The 26,089-nt window shown below is 45.4% G+C and overlaps 1 protein-coding gene across 2 annotated transcripts; it reads left to right on the plus strand.

Annotated features, from left to right (window-relative positions):
- The first annotated feature begins 3,957 nt into the window (after positions 1–3,957).
- On the plus strand, positions 3,958–17,188 carry arsib (arylsulfatase family, member Ib). 2 transcript variants are annotated; one of them, XM_071364731.1, is made up of 3 exons: positions 4,601–4,706; positions 5,740–5,948; positions 13,600–17,188. In XM_071364731.1, exons 2-3 carry the CDS (start codon positions 5,872–5,874, stop codon positions 15,011–15,013), a joined length of 1,491 nt encoding a protein of 496 aa, XP_071220832.1. In that variant the 5' UTR covers positions 4,601–4,706; positions 5,740–5,871; the 3' UTR covers positions 15,014–17,188. The 2 variants fall into 2 exon arrangements, with proteins under 2 accessions (XP_071220831.1, XP_071220832.1); XM_071364730.1 differs by lacking the exon at positions 5,740–5,948 and having other exon boundaries at positions 3,958–4,706.
- Positions 17,189–26,089: the final 8,901 nt, after the last annotated feature.

Below are 26,089 nucleotides of genomic sequence, written 5' to 3' on the forward strand. Positions count from 1 at the left end.
ATTCCATACATAGAGAGACGTAACATATTATAAGCCTTATAATAGGATTATTATAAAGGCTCATGCATGCTTATAACAAGCCACAAAGCATTATACCCGCAGCGTCATCAATGATGTCAGGACCATGTGAGTGACATGTGTCCTGGGGATTCAGAACCATTGCATTTGAGAGTCAAATTCTTACAAAATGATCAGAAATACATCACATAGTACACAATACAAGGGTGTGATCCCCTCTTAAATCTGTATAACAAACTTAACGTAGGTTTGTGATCCACCCCGTAAAACCTTTTGGCATTTTTATGACCCACCAAATAAATACAATCCTTTTGATTTGTCCCAATCCACCTGTGGGTCTCAAACCATCGTTTGTAAACTCATGTCGCGTTCAAAACCACTGGGAACTCCAAAAAGTACGAGATCAAATCATGACGTCAGTGATCTTTAGGTCGGAAAGTCGGAGCTCTAGAAAGAGGGCCAAATTCCAGAGTTGGATGACCGTTCACTACGATTTTCCCATTCGCTGCTCGTTTTTTCCGAGTTACCGGTTGTTTTGAACGTGGATCGTGGCAGAGTAACGTAGGACTGTGCCGTCATAAACCTATTTATTGGTTTTCAATTCATCAACATACCACACGATGGCATCTAACACCCTGTAACTCTCCCAGAAATTAAACTACAAAAGGCTGTGCAAATGAATATAGGAAAATATCTGAAACAGATTATTCTACCAAAATGGCATGATGTTGGGTGTCAGTTAAAGTAGGAGAGGGGACATTTCAAAACGGGCGGCAGGTAGCCTAGTGGTTAGAACGTTGGGCCAGTAACCGTAAAGTTGCTGGATCTAATCCCCGAGTTGACAAGGTAAAAATCTGTCGTTCTGAACAGTTAACACACTGTTCCCCGGTAGGCTGTCATTGTAAATAAGAATTTGTTCTTTACTGACTTAAATAAAATAAAATGGGCACAAGACCAAACACACGACTGAAAATGACTGTTTCAAAAGCTGAAACTGAGAAGATAATGTTACAGTACAAAGTAGCCTGTGTTATTTATCAGTATAATATTAAATAATTGTGCTGCATTAACAAGAAACCCACACAGAAATCCATTCAGTTTGTGCTGAGGGAACCAACAAGAACAGCTAGTCACACAGTACACATTTTCTAATCTGATGTCATACCTCGCTCTGGTAGAGAATAGATATGGCCTAAATCACCCCAACCAAACAACAGACTCTTCCTGTTCAAACCAATGAGCACAAGACGTAGAAAAGACGTATTGTGCTCACTGGGATGGGAGTAGTATCGATATTATCGATATCGATATTATCAGGGAGGCAACTTTAGAAGTGGGGGGGACATATACTTATTATAATTTATTTGTGTTGATCCAGTCGGATAACACTTCTAACAGCCTACCCGAGCGCTCGGAGGCGTCCGCATGGTCCTAAAGCACACTCTTGCCTCGTTTTTTTTAAATCACATTCCAATTAAAGAACTGGGGGGGGGCAAAATGCAATTTTTGTGAAAGTTGTGCCGCTGGATATTATTGTCAATGCACCACTAATAACATACTGGCTATTTTACTTTCTGTATGAATATCATGACAAAACTGTCAGATATGCTGTAACAGATGTGTGACTTCTAATGAGTAGTTTAGGCATAAGAAATGTGATTGCTAACCACATGAGCATAGTCTTGTGATGGGACATGACACGTTTGCCTGTTGCCCTCCACCTCTAACCCTAACCCTTCCTCTGGCCTGACCACTTTAACAGTTATACTAAAAGTAGGAACATGTTCAAACATGAATTATAATTGTCAGCCATTCACTAAGAATTGTATTGGATTTCAAAGACCTTTTGACTTATTGTTGCGTTCTTGTCATTATGTCATACCCATTACTACCTCATAGATCCAGCAGAAGGGACAGGTCAGAAGTCACGTATGTGGACCAGTTTAGGAGCGACACCAGACTGGAGTAGCAGGAGATTGTCTGCAATGGGCCGGCAGCTCTGGAAGACCCACTTGTCACCACGTCAACACCAGACAATGACTACAGTGACTATTCCATTGAATTAGACTTGTGAAAAGCTAACTCTACATTTTTGTAACTTAGCAGATGCTCTTATCCAGAGTGACTTACATGAGCAAATCAACAGATTTTCCACCTAGTCAGCTCAAGGATTCGAACCATTTACCTTTCAGTTACTGGCCCAACACTCTTAATCACTAGTCACCTACTCTAGTAAAGGGGAAATGAATGCCCATTGACAACTCTCCTGTTGGCTGTTATTTTGCGCCAAGGGATGGTAGAGAGGAGAAAGGAAGAAACTCTTCCCCCTGCAAAGACAATCTTACATGGGTTTACAGAGGAACTTCTGTCATTAAACCTGTTTCAATCAGTGTAGACGCAATGTTCCATGGAAACCTTATTTAATGCCAGAACAAATCCTAGGAATGGTTTGGTATTATTGCAGTCTACTAAAGACTAACACCCTGCTTGCTTACTGCAAGCGTTACTAATACACGCCCTCTCAAAGCAGCTCTCCATTGAGGAAGTTTGCACATGCATCTACTGTCCATATCCTGTGGCCTAATACACCCGCACCACCACAGAGAACAATGAATCCATCAATTCAATAGAAAATGAATGTTTGTTGGAATTTTCCCCTTCACAAAGATGTACAGTTTTGAAGTTATTAAAGCTGTCTCCTTATAAATACCTATTTCCTTTGTAGTGTGGGAGGATAGGACTTTCAAGGACAGAAGGCAAGCAGAAAGTTTCAATAACGGAACTATGAAAGGCAGCTCTTATGAACTGAGGTTGACGCACTTCCCTCTCCAGTGGACTGGAGAGAGAAAAGCAATGTTCAGTGGTGGAATGGTACAGAGCGGTATAACAACCTGCACTGTCCGTCTCCCAATGCCCAGGTGCACCATAAATATCCAGCTGCACCTTCCTCTGCTCTGGGAATTGTAACGAGGTTATTCTAGTCTTGGCAAACAGGCGTTAATAATGTAAACAGTTGCAGGCATAGCTTTTAGTCAGGCAACATTGGTAGATTCTTGACACTGATACAAAAACATTGTGCTAAGACCACTTTTTGGTGGTGGTATAGCCGTGAAGCAGCAAAAGTATAAATTGCTGTGCGTGGAGAGAATAAACCTTTGGTACATTGTAGTTGCACTGTACTGCTAATATTGTGCCCAGGGGTATAGAGGGAAGAGCTTGTTAGGGTGTGCTTTTGATTTGACAGGGTGAAACGTTCCATGTGAACACACAAGTATGAACAGTGCAGGTTCCTCTGAAGCGGACAGGTAAATCTGATGCTTCATCAACCTTATGTCTACCTTCTCTGTCAAGCTACACCCTATCCTAAGGCATGACGTCTATAATGGGATATATCAGGTATTGCTAGATTACTGTACACATAGAATGATGATGAGGGGTCCATTGTTTCATGACTCTGCTCTCTAAGGGGTATGGTCTGTGATCTTGCAACCTTTATAATGTAGCAGTAGCCACACCATAGTCCTAATTGTAGGTTGACTGAAGCCTACTGTACATAGCTACTCCCATTCTAACTTTGATACTATAGTTATAATCATGTCATTAAATATAGGATACCTCAGAATAATCATTCTATGAGTACACTAAAGGTTATGGTCTGCAAGGGGTATAAGGTCTTACAACCTTTGAAATGTAGAAGGCCTGGGTTAATAGCATTGGCATACTTGAACGCAACATAGGCCTAATTATAGTAGGTCGACTTTGATAATAAAGTTTTTCTACCCATAATCTGAGATTTTAGATGTACGGTCTATGCGTGGTCCCTTGAATAACTTGTTGCATAGTAAAATGAATGGGATGCTCTTTTTTCAATGCAATGGAGTCAACTTTCCTTGAGATGAGGCGCACGGGGCTTGCATTGTACCAGAGGCGGAGGGATGGGTCTATGAAGGGTCTTGTTTCCAATTCTGTGCTGAGACGCGGGCGGAGTAACAGCAACCACTGAGGAGGATCAGTGGAAAATGTATAGATAGGCTAACCGTAAAGAAATATGAAACCATACTTGGCCGGTCCGTGTTTAGTGGGGAATGGTTATGAGACTGGAGGCGATGCAACGTTCTAATGTGCAGGAGTAGCGTTCAAAGTTTAGAGCCCAAGTTTACAGAACAGAAGCTTGGACATTGTAAGCGCTGGACGGTCATGACGAATGAGAATCTGTGGCGATAACAAGGTTTCATCTGTTTCCACTCTGCATCCTTGGATCAATTACGCGCGTGTGTATTCGTTTAATTTCAAGAATGTGTGCGATACAGAGTGCGAGGAGTACTATAGTGCGAGGACCGTAACGACTCTAATGTCCAATTACAATCTAAAGTGGTAAAAATGCACGCAGCTACCAGCCTCTCAATGGTCAGTTTTCTAAGTTTTGGCTACCTATCCATGGAATGGACCAAGCCGAATAAAGTGGAGGAGCACACTCAAAACGATGCCTCTATTACGTTTGAGCCCAAACAACCACCACACATCATATTCATACTGACGGATGACCAAGGCTTCAATGACATAGGTTATCACAACCCGGACATTCGTACTCCAACTCTAGACAAACTTGCCTCCGAAGGGGTAAAGCTGGAGAATTACTACGTTCAACCTATCTGCACTCCGTCACGCAGTCAGCTGATCACGGGCAGGTAAACATAAACCTATACCTAACGTAGCAGACGTAAAAATAACCTAGTATAACCTCAGTTTGCGTCAGCATCTGGCTACCATTTTTTAGCACTTCCTAAAGCCGACTGGTTGAAGGCAATATGTCGATATGCACTTAAGCAAGTCACGTAAACAGCGTCGCTCTGGATAAGAGATTCTGCAGAATTAAGAACATTTTAGTTTTTCTCTTGATCACAACGTTACACTTATTGTTTTATGAAGGCTACATTTTTATCTGTAATTACGGTGTACATCCAGGTGAGGAATTACAATGTAGTTTCCTAATTATACACCTATTTATTGATAAACTACATAAAGTTGTGATGCATCACATCATGATCAAGATGCAGGGTGCGTTTAGAGATAAATATGCGCATGTTACAATGCATTCCATTATTAGCCAAGTGGTGTTCGCCATAGGGCCTCAGAGTCAGAACAGTACAATGCCCTTACTCACGTAGAGTACCTAGAAATGTCTCCCCCAGACCTGGAAACAACTGTTGGTATGTAAAAGGTTTGCACTAATGAGCTGTCCATAGGGATCTTCATCCAGTGTAACACAGAACCACAGCAACATTTACTGGAATACTCCTGCTGGCAGCTATAGTCAGTCATAACAGATGACTTAGCCATAACAGATGACTTAGGTGTGCTTCTACACCTGCATTGCTTGCTGTTTGGGGTTTTAGGCTGGGTTTCTGTACAGCACTTCGAGATATTAGCTGATGTACGAAGGGCTATATAAAATAAACTTGATTGATTGATTGATGATCATTCATAAGTCAATAGGAATTGTCAGTAAATGTTAACATGGGAAACAGGGTAAACCCTGGCTGTCCTGTAAGTCTCAGAAAACCATTACACAGACATTGAACGGGGTTTGAATACATATACAATAGAGGTGAGGGATACGTACATATTCCACATAGTCATGCACTTAGTGTACTTTACCAGGAAAGAGCTGTAAATTGTTGGGGAAGATAAATGCTGTAGATAACTCGCTTTCTACCACAGGTACATGAGCAGAAACATCTGTTGTTGAGATGGACTGTGGAGAGCTGCAGGGCGAGAGGCCAGTATTGTGAAACAACGGTTGAGGGCTGCTTCATCTGCTCAAGCAAGCAGAGACCGGATAAACACAACCATATGAGCGCCAGCGTAGGAAGAGAATTGAAAATGAACGACACAACGCTTGGATGGAGTCCTTGTCTCTTCAGAGTAATGTACCTAAAACACACATTATGTTACCTCTATTGAAGTACTCAGAGAAGGTTGTACTTATTGATATGCCTTAACGTCTTTTAAAGTTCACAGTCTTATCGAGAAAATGTAGGGTTGCAAAATATTTTGGGGTGAGAATGAATTACTAGGAATCTCAGTTGTGGCGTTTGCTTGAAGTACTTTTCAGGAGTGGTGATGTTGGCATATCACACAGCTGCTGCTGGGCTGCAGCCTGAACAACAGCTGTGGGGCCATCAGAGCACTGTGTGTGTGTGTTATGAGGTCGGTTGGTAGCCTGTCACTAGGGGAACAGTTCAACCTAGATCTGGATCTCCAGAGCGTTTGAAAGGAGAGTGTAATTAGCTGTTGTCTCCCTGGCAACATCCAGGTAATGAACAAGAGCAAGAGGAGGTGATGAAGAGACAGTAGCAACACACTTGTTTTTTAGGCTGAGGAGTGAGGACATGACACACGATCTTACTGAAAGAGAATAATAGCGTAATAGCCATCCACCCGACATCTAGAAACAGGCCCATTTACGGTTAGAGATGGGAGTGAGGGAGGTAGGTAGGGAGGTAAGGAGATAGGGAGGGAGGGAATAGAGCCGTGGAATGTATCTGTGTAGGCGTGTGTATATCTGCACTGCGTCACCCTTTACATCAACTCTCAGTAGACCCTATCACCACATGCTCATTCAGACCCAGTGTGGGTCGAAGGAGGAAGGGGCTCATTCAGAATCAGTGTGGGTCGTAGGAGGAAGGGGCTCATTCAGAATCACTGTGGGTTGTAGGAGGAAGGGGCTCATTTAGACCCAGTGTGGGTTGTAGGAGGAAGGGGCTCATTCAGACCCAGTGTGTGTCAAAGGAGGAAGAGGCTCATTCAGACCCAGTGTGTGTCGAAGGAGGAAGAGGCTCATTCAGACCCAGTGTGTGTCAAAGGAGGAAGAGGCTCATTCAGACCCAGTGTGTGTCGAAGGAGGAAGAGGCTCATTCAAACCCAGTGTGTGTCAAAGGAGGAAGAGGCTCATTCAGACCCAGTGTGTGTCAAAGGAGGAAGAGGCTCATTCAGACCCAGTGTGTGTCGAAGGAGGAAGAGGCTCATTCAGACCCAGTGTGTGTCAAAGGAGGAAGAGGCTCATTCAGACCCAGTGTGGGTCAAAGGAGGAAGAGGCTCATTCAGACCCAGTGTGGGTCAAAGGAAGAAGAGGCTCATTCAGACCCAGTGTGGGTCAAAGGAGGAAGAGGCTCATTCAGACCCAGTGTGTGTCGAAGGAGGAAGAGGCTCATTCAGACCCAGTGTGTGTCAAAGGAGGAAGAGGCTCATTCAGACCCAGTGTGTGTCGAAGGAGGAAGAGGCTCATTCAAACCCAGTGTGTGTCAAAGGAGGAAGAGGCTCATTCAGACCCAGTGTGTGTCAAAGGAGGAAGAGGCTCATTCAGACCCAGTGTGTGTCGAAGGAGGAAGAGGCTCATTCAGACCCAGTGTGGGTCAAAGGAGGAAGAGGCTCATTCAGACCCAGTGTGTGTCAAAGGAGGAAGGGGCTCATTCAGACTCAGTGTGGGTCGAAGGAGGAAGAGGCTCATTCAGACCCAGTGTGTGTCAAAGGAGGAAGAGGCTCATTCAGACCCAGTGTGGGTTGTAGGAGGAAGGGGCTCATTCAGACTCAGTGTGGGTTGTAGGAGGAAGAGGCTCATTCAGACCCAGTGTGGGTCAAAGGAGGAAGAGGCTCATTCAGACCCAGTGTGTGTCGAAGGAGGAAGAGGCTCATTCAGACCCAGTGTGTGTCAAAGGAGGAAGAGGCTCATTCAGACCCAGTGTGTGTCGAAGGAGGAAGAGGCTCATTCAAACCCAGTGTGTGTCAAAGGAGGAAGAGGCTCATTCAGACCCAGTGTGTGTCAAAGGAGGAAGAGGCTCATTCAGACCCAGTGTGTGTCGAAGGAGGAAGAGGCTCATTCAGACCCAGTGTGGGTCAAAGGAGGAAGAGGCTCATTCAGACCCAGTGTGGGTCAAAGGAGGAAGAGGCTCATTCAGACCCAGTGTGGGTTGTAGGAGGAAGGGGCTCATTCAGACTCAGTGTGGGTTGTTGGAGGAAGGGGCTCATTCAGACCCAGTGTGTGTCAAAGGAGGAAGGGGCTCATTCAGACTCAGTGTGGGTCGAAGGAGGAAGAGGCTCATTCAGACCCAGTGTGTGTCAAAGGAGGAAGAGGCTCATTCAGACCCAGTGTGGGTTGTAGGAGGAAGGGGCTCATTCAGACTTAGTGTGGGTTGTAGGAGGAAGGGGCTCATTCAGACCCAGTGTGGGTTGTAGGAGGAAGAGGCTCATTCAGACTCAGTGTGGGTTGTAGGAGGAAGGGGCTCATTCAGACTCAGTGTGGGTTGTAGGAGGAAGGGACTCATTCAGACCCAGTGTGGGTTGTAGGAGGAAGGGGCTCATTCAGACCCAGTGTGGGTCAAAGGAGGAAGAGGCTCATTCAGACCCAGTGTGGGTCAAAGGAGGAAGAGGCTCATTCAGACTCAGTGTGGGTCGAAGGAGGAAGGGGCTCATTCAGACTCAGTGTGGGTTGTAGGAGGAAGGGGCTCATTTAGACCCAGTGTGGGTTGTAGGAGGAAGGGGCTCATTCAGACCCAGTGTGGGTCGAAGGAGGAAGAGGCTCATTCAGACTCAGTGTGGGTTGTAGGAGGAAGGGGCTCATTCAGACTCAGTGTGGGTTGTAGGAGGAAGGGGCTCATTTAGACCCAGTGTGGGTTGTAGGAGGAAGGGGCCCATTCAGACCCAGTGTGGCTTGTAGGAGGAAGGGGCTCATTCAGACTCAGTGTGGGTTGTAGGAGGAAGGGGCTCATTCAGACTCAGTGTGTGTCAAAGGAGGAAGAGGCTCATTCAGACCCAGTGTGGGTTGTAGGAGGAAGGGGCTCATTCAGACTCAGTGTGGGTTGTAGGAGGAAGGGGCTCATTCAGACCCAGTGTGTGTCAAAGGAGGAAGAGGCTCATTCAGACCCAGTGTGGGTCAAAGGAGGAAGAGGCTCATTCAGACCCAGTGTGGGTCAAAGGAAGAAGAGGCTCATTCAGACCCAGTGTGGGTCAAAGGAGGAAGAGGCTCATTCAGACCCAGTGTGTGTCGAAGGAGGAAGAGGCTCATTCAGACCCAGTGTGTGTCAAAGGAGGAAGAGGCTCATTCAGACCCAGTGTGTGTCGAAGGAGGAAGAGGCTCATTCAAACCCAGTGTGTGTCAAAGGAGGAAGAGGCTCATTCAGACCCAGTGTGTGTCAAAGGAGGAAGAGGCTCATTCAGACCCAGTGTGTGTCGAAGGAGGAAGAGGCTCATTCAGACCCAGTGTGTGTCAAAGGAGGAAGAGGCTCATTCAGACCCAGTGTGGGTCAAAGGAGGAAGAGGCTCATTCAGACCCAGTGTGGGTCAAAGGAGGAAGAGGCTCATTCAGACCCAGTGTGGGTTGTAGGAGGAAGGGGCTCATTCAGACTCAGTGTGGGTTGTAGGAGGAAGGGGCTCATTCAGACCCAGTGTGTGTCAAAGGAGGAAGGGGCTCATTCAGACTCAGTGTGGGTCGAAGGAGGAAGAGGCTCATTCAGACCCAGTGTGTGTCAAAGGAGGAAGAGGCTCATTCAGACCCAGTGTGGGTTGTAGGAGGAAGGGGCTCATTCAGACTCAGTGTGGGTTGTAGGAGGAAGAGGCTCATTCAGACCCAGTGTGGGTCAAAGGAGGAAGAGGCTCATTCAGACCCAGTGTGTGTCGAAGGAGGAAGAGGCTCATTCAGACCCAGTGTGTGTCAAAGGAGGAAGGGGCTCATTCAGACTCAGTGTGGGTCGAAGGAGGAAGAGGCTCATTCAGACCCAGTGTGTGTCAAAGGAGGAAGAGGCTCATTCAGACCCAGTGTGGGTTGTAGGAGGAAGGGGCTCATTCAGACTCAGTGTGGGTTGTAGGAGGAAGGGGCTCATTCAGACCCAGTGTGGGTTGTAGGAGGAAGAGGCTCATTCAGACTCAGTGTGGGTTGTAGGAGGAAGGGGCTCATTCAGACTCAGTGTGGGTTGTAGGAGGAAGGGACTCATTCAGACCCAGTGTGGGTTGTAGGAGGAAGGGGCTCATTCAGACCCAGTGTGGGTCAAAGGAGGAAGAGGCTCATTCAGACCCAGTGTGGGTCAAAGGAGGAAGAGGCTCATTCAGACTCAGTGTGGGTCGAAGGAGGAAGGGGCTCATTCAGACTCAGTGTGGGTTGTAGGAGGAAGGGGCTCATTTAGACCCAGTGTGGGTTGTAGGAGGAAGGGGCTCATTCAGACCCAGTGTGGGTCGAAGGAGGAAGAGGCTCATTCAGACTCAGTGTGGGTTGTAGGAGGAAGGGGCTCATTCAGACTCAGTGTGGGTTGTAGGAGGAAGGGGCTCATTTAGACCCAGTGTGGGTTGTAGGAGGAAGGGGCCCATTCAGACCCAGTGTGGCTTGTAGGAGGAAGGGGCTCATTCAGACTCAGTGTGGGTTGTAGGAGGAAGGGGCTCATTCAGACTCAGTGTGTGTCAAAGGAGGAAGAGGCTCATTCAGACCCAGTGTGGGTTGTAGGAGGAAGGGGCTCATTCAGACTCAGTGTGGGTTGTAGGAGGAAGGGGCTCATTCAGACCCAGTGTGTGTCAAAGGAGGAAGAGGCTCATTCAGACCCAGTGTGGGTCAAAGGAGGAAGAGGCTCATTCAGACCCAGTGTGGGTCAAAGGAAGAAGAGGCTCATTCAGACCCAGTGTGGGTCAAAGGAGGAAGAGGCTCATTCAGACCCAGTGTGTGTCGAAGGAGGAAGAGGCTCATTCAGACCCAGTGTGTGTCAAAGGAGGAAGAGGCTCATTCAGACCCAGTGTGTGTCGAAGGAGGAAGAGGCTCATTCAAACCCAGTGTGTGTCAAAGGAGGAAGAGGCTCATTCAGACCCAGTGTGTGTCAAAGGAGGAAGAGGCTCATTCAGACCCAGTGTGTGTCGAAGGAGGAAGAGGCTCATTCAGACCCAGTGTGTGTCAAAGGAGGAAGAGGCTCATTCAGACCCAGTGTGGGTCAAAGGAGGAAGAGGCTCATTCAGACCCAGTGTGGGTCAAAGGAGGAAGAGGCTCATTCAGACCCAGTGTGGGTTGTAGGAGGAAGGGGCTCATTCAGACTCAGTGTGGGTTGTAGGAGGAAGGGGCTCATTCAGACCCAGTGTGTGTCAAAGGAGGAAGGGGCTCATTCAGACTCAGTGTGGGTCGAAGGAGGAAGAGGCTCATTCAGACCCAGTGTGTGTCAAAGGAGGAAGAGGCTCATTCAGACCCAGTGTGGGTTGTAGGAGGAAGGGGCTCATTCAGACTCAGTGTGGGTTGTAGGAGGAAGAGGCTCATTCAGACCCAGTGTGGGTCAAAGGAGGAAGAGGCTCATTCAGACCCAGTGTGTGTCGAAGGAGGAAGAGGCTCATTCAGACCCAGTGTGTGTCAAAGGAGGAAGAGGCTCATTCAGACCCAGTGTGTGTCGAAGGAGGAAGAGGCTCATTCAAACCCAGTGTGTGTCAAAGGAGGAAGAGGCTCATTCAGACCCAGTGTGTGTCAAAGGAGGAAGAGGCTCATTCAGACCCAGTGTGTGTCGAAGGAGGAAGAGGCTCATTCAGACCCAGTGTGGGTCAAAGGAGGAAGAGGCTCATTCAGACCCAGTGTGGGTCAAAGGAGGAAGAGGCTCATTCAGACCCAGTGTGGGTTGTAGGAGGAAGGGGCTCATTCAGACTCAGTGTGGGTTGTTGGAGGAAGGGGCTCATTCAGACCCAGTGTGTGTCAAAGGAGGAAGGGGCTCATTCAGACTCAGTGTGGGTCGAAGGAGGAAGAGGCTCATTCAGACCCAGTGTGTGTCAAAGGAGGAAGAGGCTCATTCAGACCCAGTGTGGGTTGTAGGAGGAAGGGGCTCATTCAGACTCAGTGTGGGTTGTAGGAGGAAGGGGCTCATTCAGACCCAGTGTGGGTTGTAGGAGGAAGAGGCTCATTCAGACTCAGTGTGGGTTGTAGGAGGAAGGGGCTCATTCAGACTCAGTGTGGGTTGTAGGAGGAAGGGACTCATTCAGACCCAGTGTGGGTTGTAGGAGGAAGGGGCTCATTCAGACCCAGTGTGGGTCAAAGGAGGAAGAGGCTCATTCAGACCCAGTGTGGGTCAAAGGAGGAAGAGGCTCATTCAGACTCAGTGTGGGTCGAAGGAGGAAGGGGCTCATTCAGACTCAGTGTGGGTTGTAGGAGGAAGGGGCTCATTTAGACCCAGTGTGGGTTGTAGGAGGAAGGGGCTCATTCAGACCCAGTGTGGGTCGAAGGAGGAAGAGGCTCATTCAGACTCAGTGTGGGTTGTAGGAGGAAGGGGCTCATTCAGACTTAGTGTGGGTTGTAGGAGGAAGGGGCTCATTTAGACCCAGTGTGGGTTGTAGGAGGAAGGGGCCCATTCAGACCCAGTGTGGCTTGTAGGAGGAAGGGGCTCATTCAGACTCAGTGTGGGTTGTAGGAGGAAGGGGCTCATTCAGACTCAGTGTGTGTCAAAGGAGGAAGAGGCTCATTCAGACCCAGTGTGGGTTGTAGGAGGAAGGGGCTCATTCAGACTCAGTGTGGGTTGTAGGAGGAAGGGGCTCATTCAGACTCAGTGTGGGTTGTAGGAGGAAGGCGCTCATTCATACTCAGTTTGGGTCGTGCGAGGAATGGGATGATTCAGACTCAGTGTGGATTGCAGGAGGAAGGGGATCATTCAGACCCTGGGAAGGGGCTTGCCTGAAGGAAGTGGAGTGTGTCTGCATGCTTACTGCAGTGCAGACCACCCAAATATCAGACCATGCAAAGAACCTTGGCAGCCAGTCAACAGTTATACAGGGACACGGTGCAAGTGTTTTAACGTGGTATAATGTAACTGAAGTACTACACGCTACTAAAAATAGGTAAATGTTCAAGGTTCATGAAAAATGCTATATTTTTTATGTAGAATGGTTTGGTATTTCTGTTAGTGGCCGCAGCGCAGACATCGTAGTGTTCATTATGTAGTTCAGTAGGGGGCTATACTTGTTCTTCATATTTCTGCAACATTCCTTTTCTCACCTGTAACACTCTTATTAAAAAAGGTGCTAAAAGGGTTCTTTGACTGTACCCATAGGAGAACCCTTTGAAGAATATTTTTTGGTTCCAGGTAGAACCCTTTTGTTTCCTGGTAGAACCCTTTTGGTTCTAGGTAGAACTCTTTTGGGTTCCATGCAGAACCTTTTCCACAGAGGTTGTCATATAGGAACAGCCAAAGAATCCTTTTGAACTCCTTTTTTTCAACTCCTTTTTTTCCCTCGCAAAGTATGCCAGTAATACCCTTCTCCTTCCATTAAAGCAGACTCCTGGCAGAAAACAAATGCTTATGTTTAGATGAGTGGTTCCTTAAAGACTAATTAACTTCATTACTTGCCTTTTATGGCTTGAAAGCTGTAGTCAGGCTGTAAAACAAGCTTTGTCAACCACACTGTAATTAAATGGTTGGTAGAGCACAAACTACTTATCTGTAATGACAGAGTATCTTCAATAAGGGTTTTCTCAGCATCATGACTATATTTTGGAATCAGTTCCAGCTGAACGTGATTTGTACATAATCAATGAAGATGATTAAGATTTGCTATTGGATATTATTTCTCTTTACACAGATACCAGATCCACACAGGCCTTCAGCATTCCATCATCCGGCCTCGACAGCCCAACTGCCTCCCCCTGGACATGACCACGCTCCCACAGCGGCTGCAGGAAGCAGGGTACGCTACTCACATGGTAGGCAAATGGCATCTTGGCTTCTACAGGAAGGAGTGTCTGCCCACGCGCCGAGGCTTCCACAGCTACTTTGGCTCTCTGACGGGCAGTGTGGACTACTACACGTATGGTTCCTGTGACGGACCAGGCCTGTGTGGCTACGACCTCCACGAGGGGGAGACTGTGGCCTGGGGCCGTGGAGGCAAGTTCTCCACCCACCTCTACACGCAGAGGGTACGCAAGATCCTGTCCACTCATGACCCATCCCGCCAGCCCCTCTTCATGTTCCTCTCTCTCCAGGCAGTCCACACGCCCCTTCAGTCACCCAAGGCCTACATCTACCCCTACCGCGGGATGGGGAACGTAGCCAGAAGGAAGTACGCAGCCTTGGTGTCCATCGTAGACGAGGCTGTACGTAATGTTACCTACGCTCTGCGTAAGTACGACTACTATCGCAACAGTGTGCTCATCTTCTCCACTGACAACGGTGCCCAGCCGTTCACTGGGGGGAGTAACTGGCCCCTACGGGGGCGTAAGGGGACCTACTGGGAGGGAGGGGTCCGTGGGGTGGGCTTCGTACACAGCCCACTGCTGCGTAACAAGCGGAGGGTCTCCAAGGCCCTCATGCACATCACTGACTGGTATCCAACCCTGGTGGGTCTGGCTGGGGGTAACGTGTCACTGACTGAGGGTCTGGATGGCTACAATATGTGGCCAACCATCAGTGAAGGCAAAGAGTCTCCACGCCTGGAGATACTCCATAACATTGATCCGCTCCATCGGCGCACTGGCCTGCCCCCATCTGGTTCTGGGCAGGAGGCCCAGCATTTGTGGGACACCGCGGTCCAGGCTGCCATCCGGGTGGGGGACTGGAAGCTGCTAACAGGGGACCCGGGCCATGGAGACTGGGTCCCACCACAGGTACTGGCCAACTTCCCCGGCAGCTGGTGGACCCTGGAGCGGACCACTGGAGGAACAGGGAAGTCTGTGTGGCTCTTTAACATCACAGTAGACCCCTATGAACGCAGTGACCTGGCGCTGCAGAGGCCTGATGTGGTCAAACAGCTGTTAGCACGTCTGGCCTACTACAACCGCACTGCCGTCCCGGTCCGGTTCCCAACTGACGACCCCCGGGCCAACCCAGACCGCAACGGGGGGGCCTGGGTACCTTGGGTCGGGGGGGACGAAGACGAGCAGAAATGGAACGGGGTCTACAAAAAGGGGAGGAATAAAAGGAAGAAGAAATGCAAGCTGGGTAAACTGAGATCCTTTTTCAAGAAACTGAATACAAGGATAATGTCCAATAGAATATGAGCTGGGAAAGTGAATGACACTCAGTCACATGTAGCCTTTAACAGGGTTGGGTAGGCTACTTTCTAAATGTAATCCGTTACTCCCCAATCCTGCCTATACATTTAACACTGCAACAATATTCTGAGCCAGCAATATCCGTTTTCATACCTGTGTGTGCGTGTGATAAAGGGAAATGATATTTACTATTGTGCATCTCTTTGTCTGTGGCTTTAGATGTTTTTGGATGTAAGACTATTGGGTTCTATGGTATTTGTTAAATGTTCCATTACATCTATATGTAGTGTGTAGCTAAGTGAATTGAACATGCTGCATGTATACTTTGACCTAATCAATTGTGGGTTAATGGACTACTAATTAACTGACCTGTTTTGGGAATGTTTTTGAGAATGTCTAAGAAATGAAACAACTTCTTATTTTTTTGTTGATAACCACAGAAAGTAACATCAGATTTTTCTTTACTTCTTTGTGGTAACCACAGAAACGACCCACTGGGCAAAAACTGGTTGAATCAATGTTGTTTCCACGTCATTTCAACCCCCCAAAAATCGATGTGATGATGTTGATTCAACGTAGAAAACTCATTGGATTCACAATAAGTCATCAACGTAAGGGCATTTAGTCTTTTTTACACCCAACCTTTAACCTAAATCCAATGACATGGTGACATTTTTTGTTGAATTCACATTTGTTGACAACTCAATCCTGATAACCACAGGATCTAACATCATATTCCTCTATATTTCTTTGTAATAACCACAGGATCTAACATCATATTCCTCTATATTTCTTTGTGATAACCACAGATCTAACATCATATTCCTCTATATTTCTTTGTGATAACCACAGGATCTAACATCATATTCCTCTATATTTCTTTGTGATAACCACAGATCTAACATCATATTCCTCTATATTTCTTTGTGATAACCACAGAAACTAACATCATATTCCTGTCATGACGTTGGCCTGATGGGGGAGGTTTATGACCCGCATAAATACCTTCCCCCTTTTTCCTCTCTGTACTCTACCGAGTTGACTCTAGTAAAGCCTTTGTTAACATTGAGAGAGAGTCTGGTGACATCAAAAGATGGGAAATGGAACCATATTTCTGTAATCCAACCAGTTGAAAATATGCGTTGGGACTTAATGAATATGATGTCAGTTCAGTTGGCGTCTGAGACATTATTACTGATGATAGGACGACATAAACTGTATCTTGGAAAATCTACACATTCAGGTTATCAGATGCACATGGAATTGTTGTGCAATTTAAATGTTTAAATATGAAACTCTTTGTGAAAAGATGAAATGTAATTTTTAGCTTCTTAATGAGAGAACCGTTTGTCAGAAGAACACCACTCTGCTCACTCAGAGGCCCCGCCCAAGTGAACAGACAAGGGTTGTAAACTATGAAACACGCCCTTCTTTCACCACTATATAAACCCGTTGACGAAAATGTAACTTCCTGTTCCAAGGATGCGCAGACTTGAGGTCCCCACGTTGAAAGGACAAAGACCACCTACAGACATAAGCCAACCTCAGCAAGAACCTAACAAAATTAGCATCGAATTTCAATGTGAAGGTGACGACCTACACGCCGAAAGGATGAATTTCGACTATACCAGCCAGAATATAGCATGAGCTTAAAAGTATGGCAACTTGGTATGAACTTTTAACTCTTATTCACTGAAGAAGTGATACCTCCTAGCCGTTGCGTTAGCACAACAACTGTAGACGTGGGCTAGGAGAGGACGGACAGAGTATCCATTCTACCACGCTCCAGTTCACCACTAGACATTCTTCAGAGGAGCAGAGATCCATGCTGGACCAACCCGGCCGTCTATCTGCGACCAATCTACCGAAGCGCAGCTCAGAGTAAATATTTATTGCATTTTCCTTTTTCAAATGGGCGGTTATTTAGAATGCATAAGATTCTGTATTTACGATAGAGTAGCTGCCTACGTCCCGTTAGAGACATAACTTCTCCCCTTGTTCCTCAGTCTTCCCGCTCTTTCATTCAAAACCCAACCCCCTTTCTTTGTGTAACCAGCTGTCATATCTGTTCTGTCCGCTAGGGACGTTTTCCTTTATGACATCATTTGTAATCAATGTATGATACATTCTGTGTAGATGTAATTCTGTGTGATTATTTAGTCAATAAATAATTAAACCAAATTTTGTATTGCTGATTCAACTTGTTAGCCAGGGTTCGTGAAGATAACCAAGAATTTACAACTTTCAGATGAGACTAAATAAGGTGACAATTAAATATTGACTGCTATTGATGTAAAAGATGACTAGGTCTTGAAGAGTTTATTCGGAAGATAACAGCTCTTTAAACATTCTTTCGTGGTGCCCCGACTTTCTAGTTAATTACAGTTACCTGATTAGCTTAATCAGGTAATATTAATTACAGAGAAATAATTTTATAGAATAGCATGTCATATCACTTAATCCGGCATAGCCAAAGACACGACATTCCTCTATATTTCTTTGTGATACCTAAAGAAACTAACATCATATTCCTCTATATTTCTATGTGATAACCACAGAAACTAACATCGTATTTCTCTATATTTCTTTGTGATAACCACATAAACTAACATCATATTCCTCTATATTTCTTTGTGATAACCACAGCTAGGGTCTACTCTAGAGTTCCCCAACTGGTGCCAAACTTGGCCCGCAGGGGATTTTATTTGGCACCCCAAGTATTCTGAGACCAAAATATATATCATTTATTTCTAATTTTGTTATCTATCTTTTTTCTTTTTTTTTTACTGTTGGACATAAAATACTGTAAAAACACCAGAAAATCAGCTCCAATTGGTTTTCATTATGGAAATCTGTTCCAAAGTATTCCAACGCATAATAGAGAGATATATGTGATCGTATACAAACGTAACCAAGGTTTGAAATGTAAATGTTTTAGTCAAATATTATATCTGTTTGGGCCAATTGCAGTCAATTAGCAGTCTAAAAATGATTTGTAATTATGTTCCAACCCCCTGACTCTCCACTCAAAAAAAAAACGTCCCACGGCTGAATCTAGTTGATTCTAGTTGATTCAGCCTACTCCCTCTACACACTGTAAATAATGTATTCACCAACACACGATAGTCTTAGACTCTGCTCTCCCTCTTCAGATTTCCTTCAACACTGCATGACATAAGCTTTCAGGAAGCACTCCAAGAAAACTACTCTACTAGTAAGTCAAAGTATTACAGTGGCTTTCAAAATCACTCAAGATTCTAAGAGGAGCAGCTGCAGAGAGACTCATCATCTCAAAAAAGAGTTCATGATATCTCGGAATCTGAGGCATCCAAGAAAAACAAAATGTCCAGGAAAAATGCTTGGACCATTATCTCTTAACTGTTCAGTAAGCAGATGTTAGTCTCCATAAGGGAACTATGGAGAGGGCAGACGATCTCTGGAATAGAAGATGAAGAGATGACAGAAGATCTCTGTCCAGCTGTGTGTGTGTGTGAGAGAGGGGGTAACTTGGAGGGGGAGAAAGATAGAGATAGGACAAGTGCATTTATTAAAGCATCTAATGCATCTAAAGTGAACCAAGGCTGACTCACTGGCCATTACTACTGTCTGATTAATGACATGGACAGATCTTAATGCACATGATTTTGTCTTTTCACAGTAATGTGAATCTCTCATAGAGATGACTCTACATAGAGTTAATGGGAGATATTGCCATTTTAGGCCATTTACTCCCCATTCTACTTAGCCATGGAGTTTATTGCACTGTCTATTTTGTGCTACCTGAAGAGCTTTTACTATGTGAGCTACAATCCTCCTGTGACCTTTACCAGAATAAAAAGGAGCATTGACAAGTGTAAATGTACTTTTTTAAACTTCAGTTTATTTAGTAAATATTTTCTTAACTATTCTTTTTCTTAAAACTGCATTTTTGGTTAAGGGCTTGTAAGTAAGCATTTCACTGTAAGGTCTCCACCTGTTGTATTCGGCGCATGTGACAAATACAATTTGATTTGGTTTGAATATAAAAGACAGCTAAGAGAAATGTATGGATGTTGTCAAGGAAGATTTACAGAATTCATTTGTTTCTATTAGTGAGCTCTCAGAAAAGAAGCTTGTCAGAGTTGACACAATGCAGTTGTCATGCAGCAGATGATTGTGTTGAGTGACTCATGATTTCTTTACATGTTATAAGGGCCGTTCTTATCACTGTGGTTCGCTCCTTATGGCCGAGACACATTTTTGTCACACTTTATTTGGATAGTCCCATACAAAACATTAGGAACACCTTCCTAATATTAAATTGCCCCCCCCCCCCTTTTGTCCACAGAACCACCTCAATTTGTCAGGGCATGGACTCTACAAGGTGTCGGAAGCGTTCCACAGGGATGCTGGCCCATGTTCACTCCAATGCTTTGGCTGGATGTTCTTTGGGTGGGGGACCATCCTTGATACACACAGGAAACTGTTGAGTGTGGAAAAACCCAGCAGTGTTGCAGTTCTTGACACAAACCAGTGCGCTTGGCACCTACTACCATACCCCCTTCAAAGGCACTTCAATATTTTGTCTTTCCCATTCACCCTCTGAATGGCACACAAACACAATCCATGTCTCAAGGCTTAAAAATACTTCTTTAACCTGTCTCCTCCCCGTCATCTACAGTGGATTTAACAAGTGACATCTATAAGGGATCATAGCTTTCACCTGAATTCACCTGGTCAGTCTTTGTCTTGGAAAGAGCAGGTGTTCCTGTTGATAAGCAACTGCTTGCTAAGGTTACAGTTAGGGTTAGGGTAGGGTTTAGAATAAGGGTTAAAGGTTAGGGCTAGGGGAAGGGTTAAAGGTTAGGGTTAGGGTTAAAGGGCCAATGCAGCTGTTTTTATATCGAATTGTAACGTGTATGCTGGGAGTCGGGAAGTAAGTTCAGGGAGTGTATTTAATAAATGAACATAGAACAAAACAAGAAATACGGGTAGCGTACAGACATGAACACTGGAACAGAAACAATAACACATGGGGAAAGAACCAAAGGGAGTGACATAGGGAAGCTAATCAGGCAGGTGATTGAGTCCAGGTGAGTCTGATGAGGCTCTGATGCGCGTAACGATGGCGACTGGTGTGCGTAATAATGAGCACCCTGACGACCTTGAGCACCGGAGAGTACGTGACACAAATCATTTCTGGTTAACAATAACTACCTTACTGTAATAGTTGTACATTAAAATTGACACATAGCTATTCAGCTAAATAAATTCTCAAGCAAGAATTTAGCTAGGACTGTCTGGGAGTGGTCTGAGTGGGGAGGGGGAAACTGAATACTAGCTGTTATTGGCAGAAAGGTTTGGAACTCTCTTTGTTATTGGTCTATTAACCAATTCACCGCCTGGTGATGTCCCCAGACAAGCCGAAACTCCCGTCCTTGTAAACCTGCTGATTAGATGGTCATGTGTAGATTGTATTTTCAACCAGCAGCTATCAGGAAATAACACTGATACAATATTTTCACACTTTTACCGTGTTAGTTCCATCAGCTGTTGTACAATATGATACAAAACACAGGAACATTTGAATTTTGACTAAACTGGGCCTTTAAGTTTAGGGTTAGGATGTGTGTTAAGGTTAGGGTTAGGGCTAGGGTTAGTAGATAGTTGAAATGTTGTTGACAGTTAATCACCATATACTGACCATCTAAACCATCTATTACATCTAAACCATCTACTATTTGGACTTTCCAAATAAAGTGTTACCCAGATTTCTTTCAGATGTGAAATATTGTGTCCAGTGCTAGCGACATTTCAGGCAACAACATGTTTTTCACCACTAGCTTGGCCTTTGAACTCCCTGCCAGTTCTCTTCCAGAGCTTGATTCTATGGTGCAGCTGCCTGTATCCCTGGCTGTACTCACGGACCCTGCAGACAAACTCAACCCAAAGTCTCCTAATCCAATCCATTACTCCGTATAGTACTGGCATGCCTCAGCCTCATCTCATGTTACCATGACTACTGCCAAAGAATGTTCTCTGCTCACTAGACTGAAGTCTGGGTTTGGACCATCAATGTCAGTCACATCAACCCCTGTTGTTACCTGATCTCTGTCTCCGTCTCTCTCTCTCTCTCTCTCTCTCTCTCTCTCTCTCTCTCTCTCTCTCTCTCTCTCTCTCTCTCTCTCTCTCTCTCTCTCTCTCTCTCTCTCTCTCTCTCTCTCTCTCTCTCTCTCTCTCTCTCTCTCTCTCTCTCTCTCTCTCTCTCTCTCTCTCTCTCTCTCTCTCTCAGGGTATAGTCATATCATGGAGCCTGGGGGATAGTTTTATCATGGAGCCTGGGGGATAGTCATATCATGGAGCCTGGGGTACAGTCATATCATGGAGCCTGGGGAATAGTCATATCATGGAGCCTGGGGTATAATCATATCATGGAGCCTGGGGAATAGTCATATCATGGAGCCTGGGGTATAATCATATCATGGAGCCTGGGGGATAGTCATATCATGGAGCCTAGGGGATAGTCATATCATGGAGCCTGGGGGATAGTCATATCATGGAGCCTGGGGTACAGTCATATCATGGAGCCTGGGGGATAGTCATATCATGGAGCCTGGGGATAGTCATATCATGGAGGCTAGGGGATAGTCATATCATTCTGGTTTGTTTATTCCTTCCAGGATGGTTATATGAGTCACCCTCAATGAGCCCACACTCTTTGTAGCTTATGTCCTTTCTTCTATCTTAACCCCTCTGATTTTATTCCAGGCCTTTCCGTTGCCAGCCCAACACTCTTAATAGCTAGGCTACCTGCCGCCCTGATCTGAAGACAATGCTTCATGTTGGCTCATGGAGGTTTATTGGCTTCAATTCATTACTCATGATGTCAATTTGAGTGTACGGGGAATATTGCCTTGCTCATACATTTCCATCATGTCATACTATACATATGACACATACTGTATTTGGTTTCCCAGATAGATCTTGTGATCTTAAGGTGTTTCCATTTAAATTCCAATTTGTGATCAATTAATTAGGCCTAGGGCAACCTGTGATCCAATTAGATGTGTGAGAATCATTCATTCTTCAGTGCCTCAGTATTTGCTGAACCATTATTCAATGTAAATTCAACACATTGATGTGAGTGTCATACCACCTGTCAACACTTGGGGACAGTCATTATCCTGTGTCATATCCCACTCCATTAGTGCCTTGGGTCCTCAACAGGGGCAATTATAATGTTTGGTGACGTAATGCACCTTGGAAGCCCCTCTTTTCATCACATGTGGCAAATTAGCAGCTCTGTGAGATGCCTGAATAGATGTGTTCACATCACATTATCAAGAAACATCAACATGAGCAGGTTGTTCTGATTGAGGCGATTGGCCGCCTGCCAGAAACCAACAGGGGATTGGGATTTCCAGATGAGGATCAACACTGACCAGCCTGTCTCTATCCATCTCTGGGTTAACTCTGTCCCTGGCTGCAGAGATATGTCCCATAGACTGGGTCTGACTTCATCCATAGACTGGGTCTGACAGCATCCATAGACTGGGACTGCCTTCATCCATAGACTGGGTCTGACAGCGCCCATAGACTGGGACTGCCTTCATCCATAGACTGGGACTGCCTTCATCCATAGAATGGGTCTGACTTCATCCATAGACTGGGACTGCCTTCATCCATAGACTGGGTCTGACAGCATCCATAGACTGGGACTGCCTTCATCCATAGACTGGGTCTGACAGCGCCCATAGACTGGGACTGCCTTCATCCATAGACTGGGACTGACAGCATCCATAGACTGGGACTGCCTTCATCCATAGACTGGGTCTGACAGCGCCCATAGACTGGGACTGCCTTCATCCATAGACTGGGACTGCCTTCATCCATAGAATGGGTCTGACTTCATCCATAGACTGGGACTGCCTTCATCCATAGACTGGGACTGCCTTCATCCATAGACTGGGACTGCCTTCATCCATAGAATGGGTCTGACTTCATCCATAGACTGGGACTGCCTTCATCCATAGACTGGGTCTGACTTCATCCATAGACTGGGTCTGACTTCATTCATATAGTGAGTCTGACTTCATCCATTGAATGTGGCTCCTGTTGGCTCAGGCTTCCCCAGGTATGTGGGTGTGTGTGTGTTTGTGTGTTTGTGTGTGTGTTATTCCAGGGAGACCTGCTGGACATTTTAGATTATATATATGTTGATCCAAACCCTTTCCATTCTCTACAGTTTTCTCATTTATTACTCAGTTTATACAACATTCTTGTCCTAACCAAGTCATTTTCGCAGGTGTCAGTGAAGGAGGAGATTGATGCCTAAGAGTCTGTTGTTGAGATTGTAAAGCATGATACTCTATTCCACCATCTTGTTCATTATTGAAATATAATGTTTTACTAATGATGCTCATGTTATGGACTGTAGTTGTTTCAGCTCCCACACAGGAAGGCACTTATGGAAGTCTCTCTAGATGGGAGCATTTGCAAATTGACTGAAATCTAAATGTATAGGGAAAGAAGGCCTGTCCCCCCCCCCCAAGTCACCCCCCCCCCCCCCCTTCTCTATCACTCTGCTTTCTGAGGAGATGCACTCGCAGCCAGCAGACCGTGAAAGCTCAGCCTTGTCCAGGCTTGACAGCAACAAAGCCATGTGGCCAATACGTGGCCTGTAATAGAAGTGAATCACAAAGCCCTGAGCCGGGATGATACCCCTAAGGGTAGACCAGGCGATCTGCTGGAGTGGCTTTGAGTTACTTTGAGTGGCATTGAGTTACTGACTCAAAGCCACAAGAGGGTAGAACATATTTCCAACGTTGCTTGTTTAGCAGGAGCGTCAGTATACTGTATTTCTATTGGAAGTATGGAAGAGGGGGAAGGGCTGTGATGAAATCTTAATGAATCTCCCAACTGTGTCAGAGACAGACTGTATACGTCAACAAGGAGGAATGACTTAGTCAAGCTTTTTGTTTTTCCCAGTGGGGTGTACAGGTTCACAATGGGCTGAGTGGGTTAGTGGCTGAATGTGTTGTGATTGACAAAGGGGCTATGCAGAAATCAACAGTGACAAAGACCTTAAATATCTTCTTCATGAATAATTAGGATATATTCCCTTTAGGCTATATGTGACATGGTTTCCACTAGACTAGTATCTGGTCATTGACCATGGCATGTAGTGCATTAACCTGCAGGCTATACAGCCTGGTCTCATAGACTAGACGTAACATGGTACATGTAAATACGGGACTCTCAAATTAGTATGATATAATACGTTTGGTATGGTTATATAAGATAGAAGGATAATTACTTTTCAAATACTTACTACTTTTGAGTTACTTTTCAATTACTTAGCATGTTAGCTAACCATTCCCCTAACCCTAACCCTTTTAGCTAACCCTTCCCCTAACCCTTTAACTTAACTCCTAAACTTAACCTTAACCCCTAACCCCTAGCCTAGCTAACGTTATCCAGATAGCTAACATTAGCACCTAGCTAGAATTCGTAACATATCATACGTTTTTCAAATTCGTAGCATATTGTACATTTTTCAAATTCGGGAACATGTTGGACATCCACAAGTTAATGCATACCATACGAAACATAGCATATCATACTAAATGGAGTGTCTTGGATTTATGTACAGAATAATACAAAAATCTCTGAGACCAGGTTGGGCTATAAAGTGTAGATGATTCCTCCATGAAGCAGAGCTGACTGTGATGATAACATGAGTAGGTGGGTGAGTGTGGATTCTGACTTAACCTTCATTGTGAGGGCTTACAGTTGGTTATTTTCATAATAATAACATAATAGTACATCAGAGAAATATTTTCCGACTGGAGAAATTAGAGATATTAATGATTCCTTAATCAAAAGTTAAATGACTGATACCTTAATGTCTTTGGGGCTTGCTTGGTTGCTTGATTAGTTATATTAGTGGATTGAAGTGGATGTATATGTAATCTTACACTTTGCTAAGTATATGTGTGTATGCACATATGTTTACGTGTTTGTGCTCATGTATGTGCTTGTCCATATGTGTGCACTGTTTGAACGCCACCGTGTTAAGCTGCCTCCTGTCTGTCTGTCTGTCTGTCTGTCTGTCTGTCTGTCTGTCTGTCTGTCTGTCTGTCTGTCTGTCTGTCTGTCTGTCTGTCTGTCTGTCTGTCTGTCTGTCTGTCTGTCTGTCTGTCTGTCTGTCTGTCTGTCTGTCTGTCTGTCTGTCTGTCTGTGAAGTGTGCGCTTGGAGAGGAGGGGGATGCAGTTGCCATGGCAATGGGGCTGTGTATTCAGGAGTGCAGGCAGAGCTGCGATTGGAGGAACCAGGCGAAGCGGGCGGGCGAAATGTTGGAGTAAAACTGACAGCCAGCATTGCCCCCCTTCACTTCCTCTCCGTAGATCAGGATAGTGATAGAGAAGCTCGGCTCTCATCAAGGCTTCCAACCATCCTCTATCTATTGCTTCCAATCGCTTCCGCTCCAAAAAGCACTCGACTAAAGGTCCACCTGAAACCCTCCACCTCAGATCATGACCACCACCATCTGCACCCGCTTCACTGAGGAATTCCAGATGTTTGAGGAACTGGGCAAGTAAGTTCCACAAGACATTTTTCATTTTTTTTACTCATACAAAGGTGGTATTTGGCATTGCATTTGGGGCCTGTGTAACAATGAAAGATTACCTCTTTGTACAGTTTGAGTCAGAGGCATTTGTTCTCAGCAAGTGATGGAGTATTGATTAAATATTTGGTGTCAGAACTGACTAACATTACTCTTCTAAAGAAATCCCTTTATGGTAGGAGACCGGAAAGGTCTTTTAGCTGAGGAAATATAACTTCGATGAGAGAAGGGAAGAGTAAAGAGAATGATCAGGTGGGAATGAACTGGTGGGATCAGGTGGGAATGAACTGGTGGGATCAGGTGGGAATGAACTGGTGGGATCAGGTGGGAATGAACTGGTGGGATCAGGTGGTAATGAACTGGTGGGATCAGGTGGGAATGAACTGGTGGGATCAGGTGGGAATGAACTGGTGGGATCAGGTGGGAATGAACTGGTGGGATCAGGTGGGAATGAACTGGTGGGATCAGGTGGGAA

Source organism: Salvelinus alpinus, chromosome 24, assembly GCF_045679555.1.
Source record: "Salvelinus alpinus chromosome 24, SLU_Salpinus.1, whole genome shotgun sequence".
Classification (NCBI taxonomy): Eukaryota; Metazoa; Chordata; class Actinopteri; order Salmoniformes; family Salmonidae; genus Salvelinus; species Salvelinus alpinus.